This window comes from Amblyomma mixtum, chromosome 8, assembly GCF_055824585.1.
Source record: "Amblyomma mixtum isolate Tamu chromosome 8, ASM5582458v1, whole genome shotgun sequence".
Classification (NCBI taxonomy): domain Eukaryota; kingdom Metazoa; phylum Arthropoda; class Arachnida; order Ixodida; family Ixodidae; genus Amblyomma; species Amblyomma mixtum.
In genome coordinates, this window is record NC_143019.1 from 89,800,405 (window position 1) to 89,828,289 (window position 27,885).

A 27,885-nucleotide genomic window follows, 5' to 3' on the forward strand; every position below is an offset into this window, starting at 1 on the left:
TAAAGAACTTCGTACGAGAATAGCAGCAGCATCACAAATATTCAAATTTACGGCCGAAACACGTTAGGGCTGCAATTGTTGCTTAATGGCCCTTCTTCATGAGGCCTATGTAGATGGACTTTTGCGATATGATTTACCAATTTTGCAGAAAATGTTTCCAAAAAATAAGAGGACGCCGGAGGCCTCGTGGAACACCTGCCTGAGGATCTGTCTTGGCCTTCCGAACAGCCCCCTCCTCCAACTCGGGAACAGTTGCAGAAGTAGGATCTCTATCGCTCGAAGTCATCGCCGCTCAGGTAACGATTATAATACATATACGAGTACGTCGTGTACTTCAAAGGAATAAATATTTCCTGCACCGGGTCCATATAACCAGCAGAAATCCCGGCTTTCGTCAAGCCTTGCAGCTATTGCGTCTTCCTGCCATCAGTCTGCCACGGAAACTACTGGCTCCAACTTTTCCTCCTTGAACACTCTCACCTCTTGAAATCATACCGGGTGTCAATGCGAAGAACGGCATGCCGCAGGCTGTGTTGCTACAAGCTGTTCTGAACTACCTAACTGAGCAGCATTCACAAGACACACACATCTTCACTGATGGCTCAACTTCTCACGACTCCTCATCATGTGGCCTTTATGTGCCCTCATCAGGCCAAATGTTTTCATGGTGACTACAGCGTAGGACATCGTCAACCACAGCAGAGCTATACGGAATAAAAGAAGCTGTCTCCTATACCTTGCGCATAACCCAGGACGCTGGGTAATCTTCTTGTCCAAAAACCTTGTCCAACCTATTGGAGAGTACGCAGTGTAAAACGCTTGCAATAAAGGCTAAATCTATGTCACGCTAAAATAACGAAGGCTTTCGCTGTCTATGCTGCATACTTATAAATGCTCACATCAATATTTTTTGTCACTTTGCGCCAGACTAGAACAGTTCATAAAGTTTGATGAAATCGCAAAAGAACTTGTGGCCAGTGGCAGAAAAACACAGGCACGTATGGGCTTTCAAATCGATTTTGCTTCTTTTCATGACCACACAGAAGTGATAGGCCCGCAGGTCTGCGGGAGGTAAACTCTGTTACTATACTCTGAGCCTCACACAGTGCAGAGCCTTAAATAAGGGCCGCAGAGATTGGGTCATCATCATAATCATAAACCCATTGCAGGACAAAGGCTTTTCCGATATCTTCCCAATTAACTCTATCCTGTACCAGCTGCGGCCAGCGTATCCAGGCAAACTTCTTAATCTCATCCGCCCACCTAACTTTCTGCCGCCACCTCCTACGCTTGCCTTCTCTTGTTGAACAGTTCGTTTTCCTTAGGACCATCGGTTATCTTCTTGATTTCGATTGGGATGTAATTAACCCGTGTCATCTCAACGGTCAGAACCAGTACCCCCCCCCCCCCCTTTTGAAAGAGAGGAGGTTGCCATCGCCTTAGCGGCGACCCACGCAACCTCACTGCACATTATCACTGATTCCCAAGCGGCATACCGACACTTTGGTAAGAAAAGGATTCACCCGCTGGCAGCGCACATTCTCAGAAACGCAAAACACATAGAAATCCAACACGTACTTTGGGTACCTGACTATTAAAGGGTTGTGCAAAATGAATGTGCACACACCGGCTGTCCCCCGAACATTCCCTCCAAACATTTCTCCTTTAGCTAGAGTAACTCAAACATGCTCGTAATATGCGATGACATACCGAATGTTGCGTAAATCAGAGAAAATGGAAAAAAAATTCTCTCGGCCTAACCGCACTTTTGTTCAGGCTAAAATTTTGCATATATGGTGCATTTGATGGTCAGATTTGTTTTATACTACACTTAGGTTGGATACTTGCCTGATTTTATCAGAATTATTTGGAAATCCCCATCGTCTGCGGCGACGTCCAACCAAAATCGGAAGGCTTCGCACCAATGGTACCCGTGGCGCCATCTCCCACCCACTGGAGAAACAAGTCCTCTACCGGGGACGGTGTGGGGGAGGCTGCATAGAACTTTCTCAAATGCACCTTCAATGGCATCTCGAATGACACCCCCTCCCCCTCTCGGGAGCTCCCGGCATCGAATCTGCTTGCCCATGCTATGGTTCCCGGACTTTGAAACTTGTTCAGCCATCTTTGCAGACACGAGCGATGGGGCGGCCAGCGATGAAGTGTCGCTCTGAACTGCTTCTGTACGAAGCGAAGGGAGTTGGACTCAGCCAAGTCGCGGCCATGGCCGTCTCTTGAACGCTGTAAGACCGCATTTTTCGGTGATGTCTTGCGATGCTTCGCAGCAGAGAGCACCGAGCAAAGATAATTCGCTCACCAACTTAGCACAGCTGCCGTCGGTGACAGGCAGACGACGCGAAACGAAAATTTAAACGGTTTAATGCGATGGACAAAAACAGAACTCGTTGAAGTCGTGGCAATTTCGTGCAACCAGTGTTTGCTCTACCCAACATTGATAACGCAGTCTAGAAATTTCTTTTGAATCAACTGCGCAGCCTCCCCCCATCCTTCCCGGTAGAGGGCTCGTTTCTCCAATGGGTGCGAGATGGCGCCACGGGTACCATTGCCCGAAGCCTTTCGGTTTTTGGTTCGCCGTCGCCGCAGACCATGGGGATTTCCAAATAATTCTGACTGAATCAGGCAAGTACCCCACAATGATGTGGTATAAAGAAAAAACTGACCATCAAATGTAACATCTATGCGAAATTTGAGCCCGAACAAACGTGCGGTTAGGCCGAGAGAATTTTTTCCGATATTATCTGATTTACGCAACAGTCTGTAATGCAACACCACAAACTTTAACGTAGAAGGCACCCACCTCCAAAAAACTGGAGCAAAAGAGGCAAAAATTTTATCGTCCGTCTAGATGGCATGCCATGGATCCAATATCTTTCAGTACAGAATGTCATTTCTGCGAGGAGAATTAAGGCCGACCTATGTGGCGGGCCTGCCACAAAAATCTGTAAATTGGACTAAGAACTCAGCCATCGACTGAGGAGTTCGAGGCGGCTCTATCCTGCTCATACCTGAGGGACCAGGCGCAACCCCTATAGAGAGCACGGGCAGCAGAGACACCCAGTGGTGTCCCGGACTTGGGACCCCAAACACATGAACCCCTCTCCCAAACTGTCAGTTAATATTTTCACCGCCGCCACTAACACGCCGATCGAAGAACAGACATTTGACACGTGAACAACCTCCTCTATAAACGCTCCTTTTTCCAGCAGTTCACCGCCTGTGTCTTGGCCACTCCCTCGTAGTGGGCATGTGGCATCTTTATTTGAGGCCAACCAACCAACCTGCAACAGCGGGAGCTCTTTTCATCCCTGTATTATTACTTACACTTGTACAGGAAACGTAGAGAATGGAAACATTGGTTTCTCGTGACGCAGAAGTTGGGAATACATCACATGGTCATCACATGGGATAGAGGGTGGCAGCAGAAGACGATAAGGAGAAAGAAGAAGCTGCGCCATTACTCAGGGAAGCTTGGCAATGTAAGTTACATTTAATTCTCAACGTGAACAAGTCTTCCGTGCTCATTTCCTGCCAGCGCCCCCTTTATATCTGTCTATTGCATCCTGGCGCCCAAATCCCACAAGTTGAGTCCTTAAAATACCGAGAAGTAACATACGACACTCATCTAGACTGGCGACCTCATATCAAAAGTGTTGTCCTGTAAGGTGAGCGGGCTTTCGGTCACCTGACGGGAATCAGCAATAAGAAATTTGGTATGAGAAGAGGCACTCTTTTATTTCTGTATAAGACTTACGTAAGACCAATTTTGGAGTTCGGTTGCGTTCCGATTGTCCTAGACACAAAATTTAACCTCTGGTGCTTTTGGAGGGGCGCGCTCTACGGCTTTGCCTGGGTTTGGCAAAATCAGTGCCAAATAGCGTCCTCTTTCTGGAAGACCGCGCAGGGAACTTGTACTCTCGCTTCCAGCTTCTCACAGTGCGCGCCTTCCTACGGAGACTTGAACCTACGCCTGAAGTGGCTCGAGCAATTTTTTTTTACAAATCCAGCTTTGTTTCTAGATAAACATTAGCCGCAATACAAGCTGCGGTAATTTGTGTTTACCGAGTGCCTGTTGTCTAGAACTGCAGTCTCGCTTAGGTACGTGCAATGCGTTAGCAATCTGCAGGCTGCTGCAGCTGCTTGCTTCCACCCTACGCTGCCGCAACATGCAAAGAACTTGGCAGCAAATGTGGTAAATGGTCTTCTCGAAGAATATCTGCTCCAGTATCTGAGCGACATAGTATTTTCACAGAGTATTTTCACAGATGTCTCTCAACATGGTGAAAAAGCAACAGTAGGTGTTTATTCCCGCACACTTGATTGGAGTTATTCAATACGGGTCGCAGACTATGCACCCATTTTTGCGGCTGAATTTCTCGCTGTTGGTTTCGCCCTTCAGAGAGTTCCCCGCTATATTTTTATGTTTTCATTCTCTCGGACTGTCTCTCAGTCTTGGCAGCGCTTAAAAGCTCGAGGACTAGCCCCTTTCCTAATGTTATTTGTGCCCTTTCATGTGCGAGAAATGCGTTTTCAATGGATTCCGGGGCATTGTTGCATTACTTCAAATTATATGGATGATTTCTCAGTGAAATAAGCCATCAGTGGGCCTCTTTCCCACGTCGTTCCAAACGTTACCTTGCTGACTGCGTCCCATTATTAACGGTTCCAACTACACAGGAACCTGAGCTATGAGCCCATCCTTGTTACAGCCGAATATGAACACTTAATATTCCCATGGAACGATCGTTCAAGTGCTTCAAGGCAATGTGAAGTTTCCATGACGCTGTTGCACGGCAATATTCCTCGTCAGTCTCTATTCGTGCGGTTTTGGGTCCACGTCGTCGAATGTATGTGCGTCATGCGGGGACGTTGAATCCTTAGATCATTTCATCCTCTATACTGCCGGTGGTTTGCACACCAGAGAATTAAGTATTTCCAAAATCCTCTCGCTCAGTTAGGGCTGCCGTTTACTCTTCCTGTCCTCCTCTCCTTCGGTGGAAGCGTCAAAGAGCATGTCCTTAAGCTGGTGTGGGAGCTTCTTCACAGGTATGTTATCACCACCAGGAGATTTTTGTGTTAATTCTTTCCGTTTACTTTTCTCTCAGAATTTATTTCTATCCTTATTACATTGAAATAATTTCTTTTAACGCTCGCCTCTTTGTTTCCTCTATCTGTATTCCAATCTCCTCAAAATCTCTAAAAATTCTTCGTTAGTTTTCCCAGATTCCTCAGTTTTTATTTATGAGCCGCTTGAGATAAGTCTGAATGAATTTTTATCCTGCTTGATTCTGCACCAAACCCTCGCTAATCACCCATCGTGAGTATGTGCCATCGCTTCAGAGGTAACGAAAAGAACTCAGGGAAGAACAACAGCCGCAGTATCAAGTCAGTAGGTGGTAATTCAGAATGCCTACTACCTTTTTGTTGCGAAAGCAACACTACGCCAGCCAGGTCGGCTCGTCGCGTGGTCGCACTTCAACCGTAAGCCGTGGCCCACGAACGACCTTGAGCCGCCGTTGCCTAGCAACGCCGCAGCCGCGCTCCAACAGATGGAGCCACCGTTGACGCCGCTGCCCTCGCCACTCTCTCCACCAGATGTGTTCCGCTGGAGTAGAGGGAGAGCAGGTGTCGCCTCGCGGGGGGTGTATATATATTTGCGCTTCGTCTCATTGGATTCTAGTCGTTATGGAGAGCGTGAAGGAGAGGCAACAACGAAAGAACGAAGCAACGAAGAGACAATGCACTCAATTGCTTTCGCAATTCAACTAGGGTTAGCCAGAGCTAAACCACAGCCAATTTTTTGTTTTAGAGCCACTGCTGTATACGGACGGCGATAGTTTGAACATGTTATTAATGATGAAAATGTTATTAAGCCTTAGTCGCTTTGGGACGTTAAACCCCATAAACCAACCAACCATGTTATTAATGATTAGTGAATCACGGAAAGTAGCACACAAAAAAAGAGAGGTACTTTAGAAAGAAACACTGTGCGCGGCGTTCTTCTATGCCCCATTTATTTTTATTCGCTACGGTACCCGTAATGAGCTCCATTAGGGGCCAACCCACTACGGCGGCTCGTTCGCCTGTTGAGCCATTCCTTACCATTACCGAACGTTACTGCGAGTGTAAGGGCGACTAAGTGTTATCGAGAGTCAGCACTTTGTTTCTGACGCCGCGACGCTACGACTTAGCGGTAGAGCTTACCATAGCAAAGCTGGCAGTATTCTTGTTGGAGTCGGTTTCTCGCTCTAACTTATAGTTTGGTTTCTGTTGATTCATGGGATTTAACGTTCCAAAGCAACTCAGGCTATGAGGGACGCGGACAATTTAGAACACGCAAGCTCCTGTAATGTGCAGTGACAAAGCAGAGTACACGGGCCTCCAGCCTTTCGCCTCTATGAAATGCAACCGCCGCTGCCGGGATCGAACCCGCGTCTTTCGGGAAAGCATCCGGCCACCACAACCACAGAGCCACCGTGGCGGCTGTAATGTAATTTACAATGTTTATGTTAATTGACTGAAATAATACAGATTATAACTATGTGATAAACTTAATAAACTTAACGCTGGTCGCTCCCTCTTCCAGGCAGCTTCTCGAAGGATAGACAGCTTAGCTGACGCCGTGTGTAGCAACTACGTCGGCTGAACAGTGGATGTCAAACACTTTCCCCCATTTGATTTCACGATGGAACTCTTCCTTAAATGAGCAACCTCGCTGAAAATATTCCGAACACACACGCGCATTCGGAGTCAGGGACCAGATGAGGTGCAGGACAGAATGGATGCACTGGTCGCGAAGTCCTAGTCGGTGGGAAGTGCTCGATGACACATTGTCGCCGTCTGTGCCGAGTATTTCCGGTATACCGCACTACAACACCAATAACCAGAGACTCCGGAACATTGTAACTAAAGAAACATAGCGCAGGAACAATAAGACGACGACGAGACGAGACAAGCGCTAACTTTCAACACAGCGTACAGTGCGGAAAAAGGAGCATATATATACACCATTCTGAATTAGCGGAAGGGAATAAAAAACTGAAACCACGTGAAAGTTCCTGACAAACAGCCAAGCCACGTGCTAAGACAAGATATCAAGCACTTTCTTTGATAATGTTATGGACGGCATAGTGACACATTTATACTCTGCCCGAGAAGGCCATTTCAAGTACATTGGGCCTTTCTGCGCTTTCTTCATTTGAAACTTTTTAAGTGTTCTTTAATCTCACTCGCTGCCAGTGCCGAAGTTCAAGATCGAGCCCTCCTTTTTTGCATTCGCTCCAAAATCCTCCCCCCCTGCAATCTGACCATTGGTTGGTCTCGAGACCTTTCGTTAGAAAAGTGCTAAGCGAAAGGATCATAAATTGCTTCCCGTTCATGGCTTCGTTTATAGCCGCTCAAAGAAAAAACGAGAAGGAAAAATTCAGGAACGAACTTATTCGAGAATCTCAATAATTTATGACTTGGTTGAGTACGAAGTATTAAACCGCCCGAACATCCAACGTTTTTTTCAGTAATATGTCTCTGTGACGATGAAACACCACTTGTTTGGTTAACCCTAGCAGCTTTCAAAATTATGAAGCGACTTCGAGATCTGCGATGTAGCTTGAGACGAAGCGAAATATTTGTGCACCCCCAATGTACCGCAAACGTGACAGAGAGAGCGCTGCATTGGCCACGAATTGGTGAGTTAAGCGACCTTCACTTTGACGGACATGTGCACGCTCAGTACAGTCCTAGCAGTATAAAGGACCGCGGCCGATTTCACGCTGTGTTGCACTTGCTCATAGGTTGCACAAAAAAATGGCTGAGGCTTAGCTTAGGTTAAGCCTAGTCAGATGCGAAGCATATTGTCGCCGAGTTGCATATCGAGCACGTCAGTCTCTGTAGCACGCCGCAACTTTTGCTTCTCATTCCAATGAGCAGCCCTGTCTCCAGGAGGCATCTCTATCCCGTGTACGCCTAGCAGAGGCAGGCGCACCCCCTTGTATACCGCCGCTCCAGCATCACGTGTTCAGTACAGCGCACCTAGCGGCAGAAGCAGGAAACACATTGGTCGCGACGCCTCGCGCGACGGCGCGAGCTGGGGCCCCGTTTCTCCTATGTCGTTACGTCACGCATCACGTGGTCATCCTTGGTCACGACGCCTCGCGCGACGGCGCGAGTTGGGCCCCCGTTTTTCATCTGCTGTGACGTCACGCATCACGTGGTATGACATGGAGGTCACGAAAGGTCAATGGTAACGACACCGCCGCGCTCGAGGAGCTGGGTTGGGCTATTTTAGTATGCTTCGCATAAAAGCCATCGTCCCGTCTTCGATCTCCCAGCTAACAGGACCCCTGTCGTTGCGTCGTCCAGTCTGTGAGCCTAAACCCTATTACTACTCATTTTCCTCTAAAAATGCTCCTCTTTCCAGCAGTTCACTGCCTGTGTTTTGACCACTCGCCCGTACTGGGAATGTGCCATTTTATTTGAGGCCAACCGACCAACCAACCTTCCCGGCTCATGCGATCACCCAGTCTTGCGCCAAGAAAGCACTCGCCAAAGCGCGCACAGTTTTGCCGTTACTTCTCAGTGGACTTCACGGCGGCCTGTTGAGCTCGCAGCCGCACAGTCGCTCTTTGCTGTGCCAGAGATATTGGGTGGCTCTTCCGCATTGGGTGGCATGAGCCAGCCGCGGCGGCTCAGTGGTCAGGGCGATCAGCTACAGAGCCGGAGCAGCCGGGTTCGAACACGACCGCGACGGCCGCGTTTCAATGGAGGCGACACGCAAAAGTTGTGCTGTGCGATGACGGTGCACGTTAAAGTTACCAGGTGGTCGAAATTATTCCGGAGCCCTCCACTACGATGCCTTTCGCTCTTTCATCTTTCGTTGCCACCTTCTTCCTGTTCCTCAGGTGCGGTTGAGGTATGCGCTGAGAAGTGCGCCCGTCCCGGTGGCTCAGTGGCGAAACGATAAAGTTGTGCTGTGCGAGTAGAGAACACATTAGAGTTACTCAGGGGGCAGAAATCATTCCGGAGCCCTCCACTACGGTGCCTTTCTATCTCTCTTTCCCTCCCACCTTCCGTCCCTCACGACGCGGTTGACGTATGCCCTGCGAGGTGAGCCTGCCGCGGTGGCTCCGTGATTAGAGCGCTCCGCTACTGAGCCGGAGTACCCGGGTTCGAACTCAAGCGCGGCGGCAGCGTTTCTATGGAAGCAAAACGCTGAAGTTGTGCTGTGCGAGTACGGGACACATTAGAGTTACTCAGGTGGCAGAAATCATTCCGGAGCCCTCCACTACGGTTCCTTTCTATCTCTTTTTCACTCTCACCTTCCTTCCGTCCCTCACGACGCGGTGCGGTTGAGGTATGCCCTGCGAGGTGAGCCGGGTACGACGGCCCAGTGGTTAGAGCGCTCGGCTAACTGGGCCCAGTATCCATGATCTAACCTGACCGCTGCGGCCGCGTTTCGATAGGGGCGAAACGCAAATTTATGCTGTGCGACGACATTGCACGTTAAAGTTGCCGAAGCGGTCGAAAATAATCTGGAGCCCTGCGCTACGGCGCCTTGCTCTGATTGTTCTTTCACTCCCACCTGTATACCATCTCTCCAGTCATATAGTGTAATACTAAATAATATAGCGTAACTCTAAGTCATATGACGTGATGACTAAGTAACAACTATGTCATGTGATTGCATAAAAGTTGACAAGCTTATGTAGCGTATGCGAAGTTATATATGACTCTATACTAAGAGACGTCATGATGACTTGAAAAAAAAAGGGTGACGTCATACTAAAGTCATGCGACCAAGAAGTTTCACGTGATTCATGATTCACCACTTATCTAATTTTCTGGACATTAAATTTACCCCCTCAGTTTTTATTTTTCTTCCTTTTTTCGCCTTTTTTCAGCAACGCATTCGTGACTGAGTTTAAAAGCAAGGAAGGAAAGCCTGCCTATCTTAGCTTCAATACCTGTTTGGTTTGGTGTTTATTTTCTCTCAAAATGAAAGGGGAAGCCAAAGCAAAAGGCGGTAGGCCTGACTAGGCCTCGTCTCCCTGATACAGGCGGCAGCACACACCTTTAGCGCCCATGGAGGACAAACAATGAAAGCAAATAATATAACAACAATATGACACAAACAAGCATGAATTGAGTACATCAATGACACTAAATAACATAACAATATGAATACACAAGCATGTATTGAATGCATCAATGACACCAATTTATATAACACCAATATGACACAAACAAGCATGAATTGAATGCATCATTGACAAATTTTATGCCGCAGGACGTTTTCATGGAAACAAAGACTAGCCAAAAACATATATTATAGCGAGTGTAGGCCACAAAACTAAACAGGCTTCTCTTCCAAATATTTTTTGTACATTTTTAAATACCTTAGTTGATGACAAGAATTCCCGTTCTAGTGAAGTTTGGTTAATAACAAATGGTACCTGGAAAGTTAATTTCTGTTTCCCGTAGTTAGTCCGAGTGATGGGCACAAGTTTTTTTCATGTTCTCAGATGGTACATTATGGCAGGCCTGTCAGGTAGAGTGGCATACAATCTGTTATGGTGAATATACTGCAGTAAACGAAAATAATAAATTTGTTGTGCTGGTAGAATAGCATGTTTTTTGTATAAGGGTTCTGTAGGTAAATCTCGTGGTCTCCTATGATAGCCTTCAATGGCTCTTACGGCTTTTTTCTGGAGAAGCAACTTATTAAAGTTACCAGATCCAGTGGTTGCCTAAACAAGAATGCAGTAGGATATTTTGGAATAAAAAAGAGCATAAGACAACGAACTCTTGAGCCAAGTCGGTATTAAGTTAGTAATTTTATAAAAACATCTTACAGTTTTACTGAGACCTCTCACTAAATTTAAAACATCCACATTCTATGAAAGGTTTTCATTAAACCAAATACCTAGAAATTTGTGGTTGGAGACTTGTGCAATGATATTGTTTCTATATTTTATAGCTACAGCGCATTGTAGTTCGTGAAACCTTTCCTGTACTTTATGACCACATGATTTTTGAGAGCGGATTCAAGGCACATCGTGACAATCGCGCGTTTGATAAGCTTTTCAGTGCGTCGAATTGTGTGGCTACACTTCCTTGCGGGCACGAGGACAATACATCCGTCAAGCAGCTTCGTTTGTAAGGGTTGTATCAATGCCTCTGAAATGTAAATTATTTCTCTTGTGCGAGCTCGTAGGTAAAATCTGCATGTCTGGCTTGCTGTTTAAAATCAGATAAAGTGTCCTGCAGAGTTGCATGCACGTCAAGGATGGTTGTTTTGTTCAAAACAATTAAAAAGTCGTCTGCGTAACTAAAAGGAGACAATTAAGTGAATGAAAAGAGGTGTTCGTTACTATATAAACGACGAAAGCTATTACGGCCTGACGAAATGACGGGCTGTCGCCGTAGCTCAGTTGGCAGAGCCCCGGCCGCGAAATATGGAGGTCGTAGGTTGGGATCCCACCGGCGGCATGTGGTTGTTTTTGTTTTGCTTTTATTAATCTCCCGTTGATGAAAACCACATATAATAAGAAAAGAGACTTCTATATGCTTCTTGGCTTCGGTGACTGTTGGTTTTCGTCACGTAAGTACCTAAAAGTCTTTAGTACTTTGCCTCCGTCAAACACCTCTGTTAAAGCTATGCCAGTGCCCGCAATAAAATGTCGCACAACACTGGAACCATGCACGAACCAAGACATATTCCTTTCTTTTGCTACTATATCTGATCTTGAGAAGAAACAGTCGCAGAACGCAAATTATTATTATTGAAGTAATACTGATTTATTGAAAGTATTATTGAAAGTTTTTTTTGATTTATCGAGGGTCCCGGTGCAGTCTTTCACTTTGGGACCCTCGTCTGTACATTTATGATGTTTTGTATATTTTTTGGGGGAACAATAAAACCGAACTTTCTAACTCTAACTCAAATACTAGTAGTGCCATGAAGGCTGCTTGAGCGGCGAAAGCCGGACGTGGTGGTAGAGGAGGGGTGGCTAGAGAAGGCCGGATGTGGAGGGAGTTTGTGCTATATGTGCTTCCGGCGTGTCTTCACGTGTTTGTCGCGGGCTTGACGGATCTGTGCAAGGAGCGAGGCTGTTAGCGCGTGGTAAGATTGATGTAAGGAAGGTTCGTGGTTAAGTTAACCCTGCGTCGGTCAAGAAGCCGCGCCTTACGCATTCTCGTCGAACAAAACCATCTATCGCCTCCCCAAAGTTTTTTTTATAGTATACTCAGAACGCGTGCTTTGAACGCAGGTAATTTGGTCGCTATAGACAGGTCAGCATGGCAACTAAGACCTGGACTACGCTTCCAGACTGCCGTGCTCCTGCGGCGGGTGCCAAGGGAAACCCGCTTGCGCCGGCAACGCCCTGCCCTTCGCCCAGCTCCGCACATCATGGTCGAGGTACGTCTTTAGAGTGAGCTTCAGAAGTCGTTACGAGTATTATACTTTGGAAGTGATACGGCAGGCTTCCGACGATGCGTAAGTGGGAGCGCCGCCGTTCAGAATGACAGCACCCGTTCTGTGGCAGGGCAAAGGACGAACAGGCATTACGAACGCTATCCATGAACCATCCACGAACGCGGAGAAGTGCACGTTGTTGGGCTCTGTTTGTCTTACGTACTCGCCTCTTCGCGCTGTTGTCAAGTAAGTCTCATCGCGTTCGAAGCCATGTCGCCGAAGGATTCCGTTTCGGAGCCTTAAGGTTGCTCAGAGTTTTGGTAAGAACACGAAGCTTCTGTATTTTTGCCTGCAATAAGATTTTGACGCCTTTCAGCTTACTGTACGGCGTCTTGGTCCACAAAGCGAGGAATTATGTTTTTTTTTCCTTATGTAGTGCTTGATTATTCATAGCATTGTGCCTGTACGGTATGTTTTTGTTTTATCGGCCTTCAGCTAGCCTTTTCATGTTGGTGCGAAAATTGCTAGCAAATTTTTAAAATCCTCCTACGTATACAATCACTGAGTGAATATACTGGAGCTGCAACACAATTCTGGAGCCCCGCATTGACACCTTGTTGTTTCTGCCGAGCCAGTTGCCCAAGAGGGCACTTCTACAAAGTTTCCTGCTGTCGGGGAGTGCGCAGTGGGGGAAATCTTTGCTCGAATTCCCCACATCTCTCTTTGGCGAGGTTAAGGCCGCTTGATAGTACAAGTGGCAAACCTTTTACACTATACAAAATGCATTCGTTGAGAACGCGAATTCCAGGCACAGAAACCTGTTTTAAAGGGGCTGCGAAACACTGCCTGGGGGAATACCGGCTATACTTCAGGTGGGTTCTTTATGTCACACAGATGCTGACTTAAAGAGAATTGCAGGAATCGATGCACAGGAACGGGAGTTATTCAGTGAAGAAATTTCAAAATACAAGCAACCAAAACGCTGCCCCCAACCCGATTTTGGCGGGGCTTCCCACTCCTATTTTGCTCTCCCAATGACGGCACCTGGCGCAACCAATCAAAACAGCCAGCCAGAGCACGTCGCGTAAGTTTGTACTGCATGGTTGCCTGTTCTCTGTAACTCGTTCTTGCTGAGACTGGCAGCGTTGTTTCCATGCCAGAGCGCCTCTGGTGGTGTATTTTTATTTTACTTGCTTTGCAGGGCTTTTATCTAAGGCAAACAAATTGTTTTTGTTGATCTAATATAAAACGCAGACAGGTGACAGAATGTGTCTCTATTTATTCATACAATTTGCAGTATGTTTACTGTTTGTTCGGTCATCAAGCTCCCGCCAGGTGATGTCATATCCGCTGCTAAAAACCCGCCACTGTGTGGCCACACCATCAGAGCCATGAAGTTGTTTTTGGGAGGACATTAAAATATTAAAAAAACGGAATGTACGCGGTATTACCGACGCTAAAAGCACCATTATAACTCACTGTATGCAATCAACAGGCAAAACAGTTAACTAAGATTGTGTTTCTGGGCCCCTTTAAGGCAAGGAATGAATGTTGTTCAGAAACGTATTTAAACTGCACTGTCTAAGTACTAAAAAAAGATTGTCAAGGAAATAGCTAATCAAGAAGAGACCGCAACTCCTGGCGTCTGTCTTTTGTTTATGTCGCGGTCGAGAACAACAAGCACGTTCAACATGCAGGTTTTAAATCTTGAATGCCCTGCTGTCATGCTGAAACGTGCAATCATGAACTGTGAGATCCGTGGATGGGTTCAGCGTGAAGACTTCTCGCCATGTGCTATGGCGCAAGCGTTGCCGCGCTATAAATATGACTTTTAAATTCTGGACTTCCTTAAATCCTTAAACGCTGCTTTGTGAACTGGTGTTTTATTTTTCAGTGCGGCGTGAGAATCCGATGCTCGGAAAAATACACTGGTTGCACGGACGAAATACCGGTTTCTGCCTTAGCGAGCTCGTTAAAAGCGGTCAATGAAACTAAGCCTGTAATTGCAACGTCGTTGTAAATGTAGTCCCTAAGATAGCCGTTATTTCCTATGTACACAGGCTGGCTGAAAATTTTAAAAAATATTGCACAACATGCCGATGGGATAGCGGCTTTTTTGAGCATCAAGCAGAATGGGCTTACAACGGCGAATGGCTTTAACAGAACCTTTTAATAGCAGGAATACGTGGAAAAAAAAGAGCACGAGAATTTCCTTAGGGCTGTGTGAGTCCACAGTGGAGAAAAGGTCAAATTTGTGCAACTTTGAGCATGTACAGATGACGGGCGTAGTACGTCGTTAGCAGCGCGATCGGCGCAGGCACTGCTCAATGTAAGGCCGCGCGTTCAGGCAGAGCGGAAATTTAGATTCTTTCATATCTTTCGCGTTCCGAGTACAGTGGACATTTATGCGTGTGGTACTGGCAGCGGCGGTTGCCAAAGGTGTGCCGTCTGCAGTTCTGCTTTGCGTGCCCGATTCATAATGGTCGTCTTGGAGTGACGAGGGGGTATCGTTATTTACCTCTTCTACTCTGTAAACCAATAGCTATAGGTTCCGTACGCTCGCACCGACTCTCAAGCGACAGGTATATCCAAGGGCGTCCGCAGAATTTTTTGCAGGGGGGGGCCCCATTGATTGTTGGCGCCGGAGGGGGGGGGGGGGGTATGTTCGTAGCAAAAAGGCACTATTTGCGGAGTTAATTTATTTATTTATATATAAATAAAAATAAGTTAAATACACACATGAAAGAAAAATTACGAACAGCAAATTAAAGCGTGGCTAGGAGAGATACATTGGAGTTTATCAACGAAGAAACATTCAAAATTAATAAAAAATGCAAAAAGATACTGTCACTTCGTGGAGAAGAGTGCTCAGTCTTGCTGCATACGGGTTCTCGACTCACCCGGATTGATGACCAGCACACAGCACAATATGGTCACAAACACGCAACTACAGTCACTCAGTCCGTCTTCCTTGAACTGCAACTGTAGGCGCCTCGGATTTTTCTGGGCGAATTGCGTGATTACGCGGAAGATAAATTCATTTCTGTGCTTCATTACACGCTCTCGGTGCACACTCATCATACACATTGACTGGAAAAACGGTTGAACGCGTACGTCGAAAACAAAAGATGACTATATATACAACGAAAACTTATTTACAAGAAAAATGCACGCTCGCAGCTTCATACACCTCGCTCCATCTTGCTCGCGCATCCGCACAGTCGAGCAACCGCACACACACTGCTCGCCGCTCGTCGTTTTCTCGTCCGCTGTCTTGGTTGTTTTCAGCTTCGTTGACAACCGGCCACTAAAAGCACCGAAGCACAAACACAGCGGCGGGCACACGTGCAAGGGCTTACTTCCGCGCGACTTCCGAGGGGAAGGGACACTCGCCACTCCAGTCGGAAAATTTGTTTTTGTGCTTTTATGGGGTTCAGAGCCCCGAAACGACTCAGGCTATGAGGGACGGAGTAGTACAGAGTTCCGGATAATGTCGACCACCTGGGTCTCTTTACCATGCACTGACATCGCACAGTACATGGGCGCTGTTGTGATTTGAGGCCCAGCCAGAGCTAGTGACAAGCGAGCCAGGCAGGCGCCGTCGGGCTGCGTTGACCAAAGGCGCTGGTTTTCGGAGAAGACGCAAGGAACGCTGGTGTGGGGGCGCCTCTGGAGACTGCGTCGCCGTGAACAAAAGCAGCTAATCCCCTTTGCCGAAGATTCTGAAAGCGGCGCTTCTACCGCACTGCGCTCTCCCGTGGATCGGAGGAGACAGCGAGCGGCGGCGGCGCCAACTCATCGCCCGCTTGCCCCTAAGCAGCCCGACAAAGCGGGGGTGGACACAGCTGATTTGTCCTTCCCTCGTGAAGAATTCATCGGTGGCCGGCGAAACGAAGGCGAAAACAAGATGTCCTGTGCACTGTCTGCCTCCGTGTCGCTATCTGTCTAGAGATCAAAGAAACAGACACCCATCTCAAGGCGGCTCGAAACACGCTCGCCGGTGCCGCTGTATGTCTGCAACAGGTCGCCCTTCAACAGAGCTAACGATAGTGTGGTTTGAAAACGGCGGAACGACGCGCGCCCGGACGCAGCATTTCGCAGATGTGACCCAAAGCGTGGAAGCGGGGCTTCTTTTACCCTTTTGGCTGAGCGCACCACCGCCCTTTGCGTGCGGCCATCACTCACGGTTCGAGTGAGTGATTTTCCAGGGGGGTGCAGCCGCCCCCCCTTGCCCCCCCCTCCGGACGCCCATGGGTATATCACTGGTGCCACACCATCGTATATAAGAAGTTATCATAATCTTAATCTGTCACCTTACTTTGCTCGCAGTAATGTGTTTAAATACAGTTTCTTTCCGCGTACAATTGAGCATTGGAATACATTGCCCTGTCCAGTGCGTTCCCTCTCAATAGACAGATTTATGCATGCCATAACTGATTCATAATCTCTTTATTTACTGCTCTCACGATCACATTTTGTGTAGCGCTCCCTATGTCCTCAACTTTATTGTTTTATTTTTTGCGGCCTTGTGTTATAATTTTGACTGCATCTACGATGTTTTGTATGCGTCCAAGAGCTGCAGTATGTACAAACAAACAAACAAACAAACAAACAAACAAACAAACAAACAAACAAACAAACAAACAAACAAACAAACAAACAAACAAACAAACAAACAAACAAACAAACAAACAAAAACAAACAAACAAAAACAAACGAGCAAAGCAACAAACAAACAAACAAACAAACAAACGAACAAACGAACGAACAAACAAACAAACAAACGAAGGAACGAACGAATGAACGAACGAATGAACAAACGAACAAACAAACAAACGAACGAACGAACGAAAAAACGAAGAAACGAATAAATAAATAAATAAATAAATAAATAAATAAATAAATAAATAAATAGGGGTGCCAGCACTCATCAGCACGAAGTGTCTAGCACAACGCGAATTCCTCCACACATTGAGTACACTGCTAGAGACCACCGAAGTGAACAGCGGCTGCTGCTTGACGGCCTCAAGGGAACAGAAAAATGGCAATGAGTACAGCAAAAAACTATTTAGTTGGGCCGTGCGCCAACGTTCTAGTTTAATCACGCCTAATACGTGCGAAGTGTGCAGTGCGTTGAGGCTGATCAACTCCCCTGTTAGCTGAGTTCATAGGCATGATTTTCTCGTGACAAATATTTACGCCACGTCTTGATGGCGGACGTTTGCAGCAAAAGCCGCTCGCGTTGCGACAATTGTAATTCAGGATTGGTCGAGACGGTTGTGACTTCACAAGTTGAGCGGTAGAATGAAAATGAATAAAACTCGAGATAAATTGATTGTTAGGTCGTAGCTTGATTAAGATGAGGTTAAGCCATATGCTGATGCAAAGTAAATAACTACGATTAAAAGAAAATTGGGATGATTAGCTTGGAACCAAGCCTGCGACCCCTGGGTCCCTAGTCAGACACCCTACTCCTTGGCCATTGAGCCATGTACATCCGATGTGGTTAAAAGAATATCTTGTTTGTCTTGTGGTGTATCACGTGGTTTAGTCTGCCTACTGATGCATGCTTATGAGTGTGTGGAAAGAGAAAGAGTTGCTAATTAAGAAAGAAGTAGCCAGAAATCATTAACGCTAATTTGTCACACTCTGAAGGGGGAGTTTGTGTGTCCTCCTAAATTTTTTTTTCTAATTTGCCGGCATTGTAATAATTTTGCATTGCGTTGCGAGTTGTGCAGTGGCTTCCTTTGACATTTATAGAGTCCATTCAATGAGTTGTGTGTTACGCCTTGCAACAGGTAAGTGAAGTGGCGATACAGCTGACCAGTGCAGTTGGTTGAAGAGCCCGCGAGGACTGCACTCCTCTTTGGGCTTTCGCCTCGCTTTAGAAGCTGGCTCTTTGTTGGCGTAATACGACTCTGGTTGTGGTTTTTAAATACGTGCATACTTTGGTGAACAGTTGTTTCAGTGCTCTATCACCTATAGTGGCCTTTACTCGCACTTGGGCGTTGTGTTTGTCTGTCTGTCTACAGCCTTTTTTACGGCCGGCTGCTCACCTCATTATCGTCAACATCAGCCTGACTACGCCCACTGCAGGGCTTAGCCATTCATTCGTGAGAGGCACCTCGGGAAGAGCAACCTGATTCGCAACCCAAGTCTCACCGATGACAACACCTGTCATAGCACCTGACTAGTGCCACTGTGCCACTGCTCACCTCCCAACTTGTCTCTTACTCGCCAAGGTGTAGCCGGTGTTAAGCAGGCGAGAACCTGAAACACTAATTAGGCGGCACCGCCCCTAAGCGCACAGAGCTAATCGGAATGAGCAGCAGAGGTTAGGAGGAGAACGTGATTCGGATAATGCTTACAGAGTAGCTAAACCGAAGAAGTTGGGGTAGTAACTATGTGAGAACCTGGTACCACCTAGTAGGTTGCAGCCCCAACCGACAATTTACGTCATGGTATCGCACATATTCATATTTTGCCCAATTATCCAAATCGACTGACATTTTTTCTCCGCTTGCTTCATCTGTATGTCACTGCCAGCTCTTCGTGGGTGAACAAAAGCTGCATTTGGAATTAATCAGCGAGATGTTATTCCTTTTCACAAGGATTTATCAATTAAATTTCGCAGCAATGGGCTGCGCTTATGTGATGGTAGTGAGTAATTGCTCCCTTATTTATTATTCCTTCGGGCTTGCAGCCGCCGTTGGAGCAAAGTCTGCAAGTAGCTCAAACGGCTGCGAAGATCACGAGTAGCGTACTGCGCTTTTTTCTTTCAATCATATAATAATATGAAATATTTGTTCGCCGAATACAGCAATTTACTTCCCCACAGCGTGCAAAAAATGAACAAGGACGGAAGAAAGGCAGGGCTGTTTCTTTCTTTCCTTCTTTCTTTCTTTCCTTCTTTCTTCCTTTCCTTCTTTCTTTCTTTCTTTCTTTCTTTCTTTCATTCTTTCTTTCTTTCCTTCTTTCTTTCTTTCTTTCTTTCTTTCTTTATTTCTTCCTTTCTTCCTTTCTTTCTTCCTTCCTTTCTTTCTTCCTTCCTTCCTTTCTTTCTTCCTTCCTTTCTTTCTTTCTTTCTTTCCTTCTTTCTTTCTTTCCTTCTTTCTTTCTTTCTCTCTTTCTTTCTTCCTTCCTTTCTTTCTTCCTTTCCTTCTTTCTTTCCTTCTTTCTTTCTTTCGTTCTTTCTTCCTTCCTTTCTTTCTTTCTTTCTTTCTTTCTCTCTTTCCTTCTTTCTTTCTTTCTTTCTTTCTTTGTTTCTTCCGTTCTTTCTTTCTTACTTCCTTTCTTTCTTACTTTCTTCCTTACCTTCTTTCTTTCTCTCTTCCTTTCTTTCTTTCTTTTTATCTTTTTTTCTTTTTTTCTTTCTTGTTCATATATGTGGACATGGTCATTCTCTCCATTCATAGATCCCTGGGAGTCTTCCTACCACTCCTGCGCAGTGGTGCAGCGATCAAGTGATGCTCCACTAACCTTCTATGGCAGGTGTCGGCATCTGCGGGACTTTGTTTGCCTGGGTTGTGTTGGCCTGATTCGGTGGGTAGGTAGGTTCCCACCATCCGGTGGGCAGGTGAGCAGCCTCCCACAAAACCAGCTTCAGACTAACAGAGAGACAAACAGTCTAATACACAACGGCTAATTGCGGACAATGGGCACTATTAGTGCTAGCACTGAAAAAAAAAACGTGCATCACCTGCAGTGTTTGTGCATGCCACTGAATTTTTATACTCGAGTACGACTTTACGGACATCGCTGAAAATTCTTTTCCGCAGCTTGACGCATTCTTAACCGTGTTTATGTACAGCTTGCTGTGGGGCTTGACTGCGCTGAGTGACTACAAGGACAAAACAAGACAACTTGCGAAGTTTACGTAGTAGTCATGGCATTCCTACACACGCTGGAAACGAAACGGGCTCGTTTTTCGGGCACGCATTGCATTCTTCAGTGCCAGGTCTGATGCAGACCATGCTTACCCAGGCACGAGGGATTTCCGCTTCACTCACGTTTCCACGGCATGTGGCGCGATGAGTTCGCGTTGAGACAGCAGCGCATGGAGCCTATAAGAGGAACTTTCTCCTTGACCTCGCGACTACTGCTAATGGCGTCCGGATAAAGTGCATATTTCCTTAGTTTTCTTCATGTATTTATTCTTGCCATGTTTTTTCTTTTGCGATGAACAAAATGTCACGGTTACACCGTGTGATTTGTGGTGAATTCATATAAGTTTTAGCGCAGATTTTTCGTCACTGTATCTATTTTGCGCAGGAACTGCGAAACCACCATTGTTATTATTTGGGGGCCAATGGCTTTGCTAAGCTCTCGTAATGACGCTTTTTTCTGCTGTGCTTTCACGTCATCTCTATGCATTGGGTGCAAAGAAACCTCCTTATTATGTACACGCTTTGTGGAAAGAAACGCGAACAGAGCACAGTCTAGGCGCTCCGCTGTTCGCATTTCTTTTCACCACACTTTTACTCTGGTGGTAGTAAAGAGACGCTGGAGTCGTTCCTGATCCACTCTAGTATGACTTTAAAGTCTTTTATGCGTAGCATATTGGAATCACTCAGTTCAGCCCTTGGGCGCGGCCGGGCAGCCACCAAACCACGTGACGTGACGTCACGACAGCACGACGTGACGTCATGACGCAGTGACGTGACGTCACGACGTGACGTCATGAAAAAATAAAAACAAATAATAAAAAAAGAGCTGAGCATGGTGGCGGTTGCCACCGCCCCGTTTCAAAGGGGGCGCTCCTATCCATCCATTCATCCATACGTCACGGAGGAAAAGCTTCTGAGAAAATCGAGTGCCGCCAAGCAATACCTCGCGCAAAAAGACCGCGCAATATGCAACGCATTCTTGGCTTAACCAAGCTAAGCCTGGGCATCTTTTTTATTACCGCCCACGTAAAAGCGCCATCAAAAGAAATTCGAACAACGGAGCGCGTAGGTGCCGTGTTCGCGTTTTATTCCATTGCAATAGTACAGGGCTTATGTCTTCCCAACACTTTGCATCTAGCCGCCTGTACCAGTCTTTAAGAAGATAACGCCTTGGTAGGAACTGCCATAGCGGACCTCTCAATCGCGTCTATCGGAGCCATCTGAACTCTATCCCTTCTTGCTCTTTTCGCTCTGTACCTGCCAAAGGCGCCGGGCGGACGGGCACCACCCCTGTCCCGGGCACTCCCAGAGGCGACATCTATGAAGCGGAAAGGTACAAAGGCACAAGTCTCCTGGAGAACCCGCGGGGCATGTGGCATAACCCAGACAGTGGCTGGACCCAAATGGGGCCCCTCGCGTTGGCCCTCGTGGCCATGCTGACCGTCTTCTCTTTCTTGGCCGGAGTGGCGGTTGGTCTGAGCTGGGGTAACGCCCAGAGCATCCGGCGGCTGCGAACATTGGAGCTCCGTGCTGCAGATAGTAACGCCACCAGGTGAGGGAGCCTAAAGTTAAGTAGTAGTTAACGGAACTCTTAATTTGGTCATGCCTGCTTTGAAAGTCCCCTTTTAAACCTGAATAGTTCGTGTGGTCGCATCGAAGATGTTGGACGATGGAGGCAACAGCTAGCAGCAGCGCTAAAAAAAAAGTCTAGCGCCATCCGTCACTGTTAAGTTCGGAAACACTGACATATTTTGTTCTTTTAGCTCTTAATATATCTTTAGAGCTGTTATATCTACGCATTTTTGTTACTGCTCCTGTTTGACTGATCGTGTAACTAAGCGCTGTTGAGTTGACAAACTATATTGGAGTCTGCAACTTGAACACAGTTTTACGCTACTGCCTACAGGTGGCGCGACGATCTGCTAAACTCTTATTGTTGGCCCTCTTCGATCACCGGTCATTAACACATTGACCTATGCATGTCCGGTGTGATGATATTCCCACTATTACGCACATTGCATGGACATGCGCAGCTAAGCCTAACCACTTAAAGGCGCCCAACGTGGCGTTGGAGCAGCAGGGGGTGACGCTGGCGAGCCGCACCCTGGAAGACCAGGAGGCACTAGACGCCATCGCCAAAGCGTCTTGCAAAAGCTACTGGAGTCCTGGTCTGAGAACACAATCCGCTCCGGTCTCCTTTTAAATAATAAATTTTATTCTCTCTCTCTCTAAGGAAAGTTTCGCAATCTGGTGTGATAATAGCGTTTATAGTGAGGATGCCTTTGCAAAAACTGTGACCGTGAAAGACTTAAAGAGGGTGCAGCGCACCGCATTAGCGGTGGCATCGACGGCGGCGCCTGCGTTCGCATCGGTGCTTGCCAGAAGACCACCGATGGTTCTCAAAAATTTTTAACGAGCGCACGAGAATGAAACGAGGACTGAAAGAAGACACACACCACAAAGCGCCGTACTGCAACTGATTTATTTTGCATGCGAAGCGCCCAAAATTATGCAATGCATCACTGGCACTCGTGGAAAAAGAACAAACATAAAACAAACACCACGGTGATACCTCTGGCTACTCCTTGATAGCGGTGAAAGCCGTCGAGCCGAAACCAGGCCACGTCATAAACAAGAAAACCCAAACATTATAGAGACAGAGTAAAACACGTGGAAGGGCAACATTTAGCAACAGCCGTTACTGGGGCATTAATTTTAAGAAATGACGCTCCTTTGCACTAAACTGCACAGAAGCAAAGCTGACACAGTTATCTATAAACTTATAAACTATAAACTTAAGGATAACTGTGTCAGCTTTGCTTCTGTGCAGTTAAGTGCAAAGGAGCGTCATTTCTTAGAATTAATGCCCCAGTAACGGCTGTTGCTAAATGTTGCCCTTCCACGTGTTTTACTCTGTCTCGATAATGTTTGGGTTTTCTTGTTTATGACGTGGCCAGGTTTCGGCTCGACGGCCTTCACCGCTATCAAGGAGTAGCCAGACGCATCACCGTGGTGTTTGTTTTATGTTTGTTATTTTTCCACGAGTGCCAGTGATGAATTGCATAACTTTGCATTGCATAAATCAGTTGCAGTACGGCGCTTTGTGGTGTGTGTCTCCTTTCAGTCCTCGTTTCATTCTCGTGCGCTCGTTAAAATTTTTGAGATGTGTAACCAACTAGCCCGCTAGTTCGTCCTGAGCAAATTCATCACCGATGGTTGTAGTGCATGGGTCTAATGTCGCTAGATGGCAGCAAGCACTGCCAATTTGCGAAGGTCCAACTGTACTAGATTCTTCGTGATGTGAATATATGCAAGGAGGAACACTATACGGAAGGTGCATATTTTGTACGAGTCAAAGGAGAGCCGAAGCTAGCACTGCACTGTGGTAAAGTGGCGGTGCGTTTGGGATAGGAGTGTAATTTTGCGGAAGTCTGCTTTCTCGCACATAAGGTTTGTAGGTATTTTTTCTGCAGAGGAAGTTATTAACGTAAGTGCTAGTACTCGACGAATGTCGTGCGTATTATCTAGATGTTTAGCCATTTGGGCAGAGTGCGACTTGTGGCCAGACTTGAAACAAAAGCCAGCGTACTGCAGCAGTCAAATAAGGGAACAGCTGTTGGATACCAAGATTCGTTGTATCTGCCGCAAATACATGACTGTGCCGAACAATGAGTTAGTAAATTGTACAGTTAACCTGCAGTGGTTAATAGTTACATCTTTGCGTAGTCTGACCGTGCTGTCCTGCGACCAGTGGCAAGTTTTGAAAGCGGCGCTTTGTACAGTTTAATTGAAATTTTATCTCAGTTTCGTAGTACAAGAAACTGAACTGATCGGTCTCGAGCAAAAGGTGCTTCCTTGAACGTGACTGGGTTCAGGACCAAAGACAATCTGTACACGAAGGAAAAAGTGCCGTATAGGTCAAACAAGGATAATTCTTCCATGTTCATCAATATTTAATAAAAGTAAAACAAAAATTGCGAACACTCACACACAAACGACACGACAGTCTTATCTCGCAATACGAAAATACACAAAGAAAGCAAACAGCACACGAGCTAAATAAAATTAGATGTCAGACTTGTTCACTCAAGACAGCAGGTTTCCCTCTGAAATCAAGAAAAAAGAAATACTTTCAGTCTAAGCACGCTTGGATGTACTAAGTGATGAATGCCGTTCAAGTGAGTTTCTAAGCGTCTTGAACAGTCCCTAGTTCTTGACACCTGCCGTAATTCTAGCTGTGTGATCAGGTCGCGGAAAACTTGGAGGGATAGCACTTGATGTATAGCATGCGCAAGAGTGAACAGGCTTCATTTATGTCATAAGTACTGTGCATTTTTATCCTTTAGCTTTTCTGGCCATTGTACTCTGTGCATCATTTCGTGCTTAAAATAGTATTAATAACTAAAGGAGTACCCATGGCTACTCGTGGTGGACTGGACTGGCGGAATTATCTGTGGAGCATGTAAGGGCGATAGCACATCTGCTAACCCTTTGCCGCCGCGGTGGCTCAGTGGTTATGGTGCTCGGCTGCTTACCCGAAAGACGCAGGTTAGATCCCGGCCACGGCGGTTGAATTTCTTTGGAGGAGAAATTCTAGAGGCCCATGAACTGTGCGATGTCAGTGCACGTTAAAGAACCCCAGGTGGTCGAAATTTCCGGAGCCCTCCACTACGGCGTCCCTCATTGCCTGAGTCACTTTGGGACGTTAAACCCCCATAAACAAAAAACCAACCATCTGCTAACCCTTTAACTGTAAAATTATTTCCCAAAAACATACCAAAATCGCCAATTTTTTTCCGTACTAAATTTCTTTCATATAATTCTGATTCTGAAAAATATATTACTTCATTGGTTGCTGGCTATAACTGACATGAAAATTTAAAAAAAAGAAAAAGTTGTTGTTCATGGTGGATTTCTATGAATATATATCATAGTGATGGGCTGTGACGTATTGAAATTCGCCGTATTTATTTCACTCGATACGCTATAACATGCTGCAACGTGTATAGACATTGCTTCGGACTAACACATACAAGGTTAATCATTAGGTTCATCAATTAACCAGCGCGTCACCGTCGTCATCGTCGCCGTTGCTCTCGTCGTCACCTGAAGCCGCCTCCAGCTCGCGAACGAAGTCAGAGCCACGGTTGAAAACAAATTTTAGATGGTCAGCAACGCGGCTGTCAAAAGCGCTCCAGGAAGCAGTTCTTTTTCCCAGGACATCGGGGCCTCCGGCGTTCATCGTGTATGACACCTTATTAAACGACTTTTTTCAGGCTTGAAACACGTAGTAAAGACATGAAAGTAGTTTTTTCATAATACTATTGCCCTCTAGTGTTGGAAATCGCAAGCAAAGAAATTGCCGGCCGTAACTTGTCTTTGGCGAGGTAAGCAGCAGAGTGTACGGTTTGACGAGTGTGACTCGTCACTGGCGATATTGGTACAATCTCCCGTGATGAGTCAAGCTAGGGGTTAGCGGTTAAAGGGTTAGCGACTCGCCGCCAAACGAAGTGAGCATTGCAAATCTTCGAACATTTTATCGGGAACCGTTCAGTTCCGCCGGCACACACAGGGGTGTAAAACATTGCAGTTAGCACTCGTGTTATGTGCATTAGCCTATAGGTGCTCTAGATTTCAGAGAATGCTCGTTTCATGTTTTGTACGCTGCACACAGAGCTAAATGTATATTCGTTGGTGTTGGAATCAAAACAGCGATGAGAAGCTGCAAACGTATGTCCAGGAATGCGACTCCAACAGTTATGTGCACATTCAACGACGGATTAGTTCTAGCGAGACATTGATAGGATTGGGAGCAAAGAAAAAGAAGTCAGATATCAAAGCCGAAGAACTCTGGAGTCCACTGACGCTGACTATAGGCAGTTCGCAGTGCGTACGCTGCTTTCGCATGCCTGACGGGTAGGATTCGAGGCATCTTTGCTGGGGACCGCACTGTTGCGCCACCCTTTTTCTACATTCTTCCAATGCATGCTTAGGTGGTGCCAAAGTATAGTGCGGAAAAACCAGCAGATTTCCGCGCGCTGCGGGGCTTATGAAAAAGGCTTTTCTTCGTTAAGAGATGTCACATCGTTTTGTGGATTGCTACGAACTGGCCATTTTACTTACTCACTAGACTGGGATTATTTATATGCGAGTGTGCAGTTTAGTCCCCTATCAAATATCTAGCACGGTTTTCGAAATCACTGACGTACGCTGCAGGTGAGAGCTGGTTGCTTAAAAAATTTCGTTTTATTTCGACCACCTTATTTTTTTTACAATTTCGGAAATTGTTTGCTGAAACAAGTGGCGTATCTTAAAGAGCCCCTCAAATTCCTCTCCTTGTATGCTAATTAGAGAAACGGTTGCCATGTATGATACAGACAGCTCCACCAATTATTTCAATAAATCGTTCCTTCCCAGTGCGATAGAAAGCTGGAATAACCTCCCCGAACACATTGTCATTGAGGCTAATCCTTCCAGATTCAGACAGCTCCTAATCGACCATCTCAACGACAAATAATTTTTTCCTGCACCCTATGCCAGCTTCCAAGCCCTGCAAACTGACCAGCCTGTTCTACTTCCAAAGTTGTAATTTGTTTTTGTTTATATTTCTGCTACACTCTGCCATGACATGATTATTTGAATTTGTTACTTCCGTCTTTTTTTCGTCTTGTTCTACTTTTTTTTCTATTCTATATTTTATATTTTCTATATTTTTCTGTATCTATATATTCCTTCTATATTTATATATTCATGTATGACTGCTGAACACCCCTGTAACCCCTCCCCCCCCTTATGTAATGTCCCTAACGGGACCCTTAAGGGCTAATAAATGATGATGATGATGATGATGATGATGATGATGAAGAGTGATCACAAGCTAGTGAAAAAAGACCTTTGTGTCGAAACTGCGCAGTCCCACGGTGAGTCTGCGTCGAAGTGACCAAACGGACCCACCCTCGGCAAAGCCCCGCTGGCACCGCCAGGGCATCCATCGTGGCAGGCGTATTTCAAGGACAACAGCAGTGACTGACCTGGACTGGACTTCAGCCGACGCCACCCCGCAGGACGGACAGGAATAACTCTGGCAGCTTGGTCGTTGGCTGCGGTTACTTAGAACAGCGTGAGCCGTGAGCTTTGCTTTACTGAGTTTCACTCCAGCAGTTAAAAGTACAGCTCACGGTTTCACACTGGATCCCTGCTTGATGCTTTTAGTGCCGAGTTCTTATTCTCATTTCACATTAGCCTTTCTGGGAACATCATTCGTGATTTGAAGGAGGATGTCATTGATTAAAAATGTTTTTCTAATTCTCTCAGATGAATGCATTTCGTGAGAGTTGGTTTTTGCGGCGTGGAGACATCCGAGACATGCGTTGGCATTCACATCATCTACTACGCCTGAATTACTTTGTATACTCTTCTAAAATGCACGAAGCTTTTACGATTTCTTGAAACTGAGGCTCCGGCACTTCGGTAACGAGAAATGAAGTGAAAGTTTATTCGCCAAGCTTTTTTTTTTGGGACACAAAAGTGCTATGATCTATTGGTAGTTGTGTTTGAAAGAGCTCGGGC

The 27,885-nt window shown here is 46.2% G+C and overlaps 2 protein-coding genes across 2 annotated transcripts in view; both read left to right on the top strand.

Annotated features, from left to right (window-relative positions):
* LOC149333448 (cytochrome P450 2U1-like) overlaps positions 1–27,885 on the top strand; it is a 447,818-nt gene that overhangs the window by 149,106 nt on the left and 270,827 nt on the right. The window lies entirely within an intron of this gene.
* Positions 12,112–27,772, top strand: LOC149333452 (uncharacterized). Its single transcript, XM_089556051.1, has 3 exons — positions 12,112–12,433; positions 21,583–21,868; positions 27,230–27,772. Exons 1-3 carry the CDS (start codon positions 12,313–12,315, stop codon positions 27,393–27,395), a joined length of 573 nt encoding a protein of 190 aa, XP_089412177.1. The 5' UTR covers positions 12,112–12,312; the 3' UTR covers positions 27,396–27,772.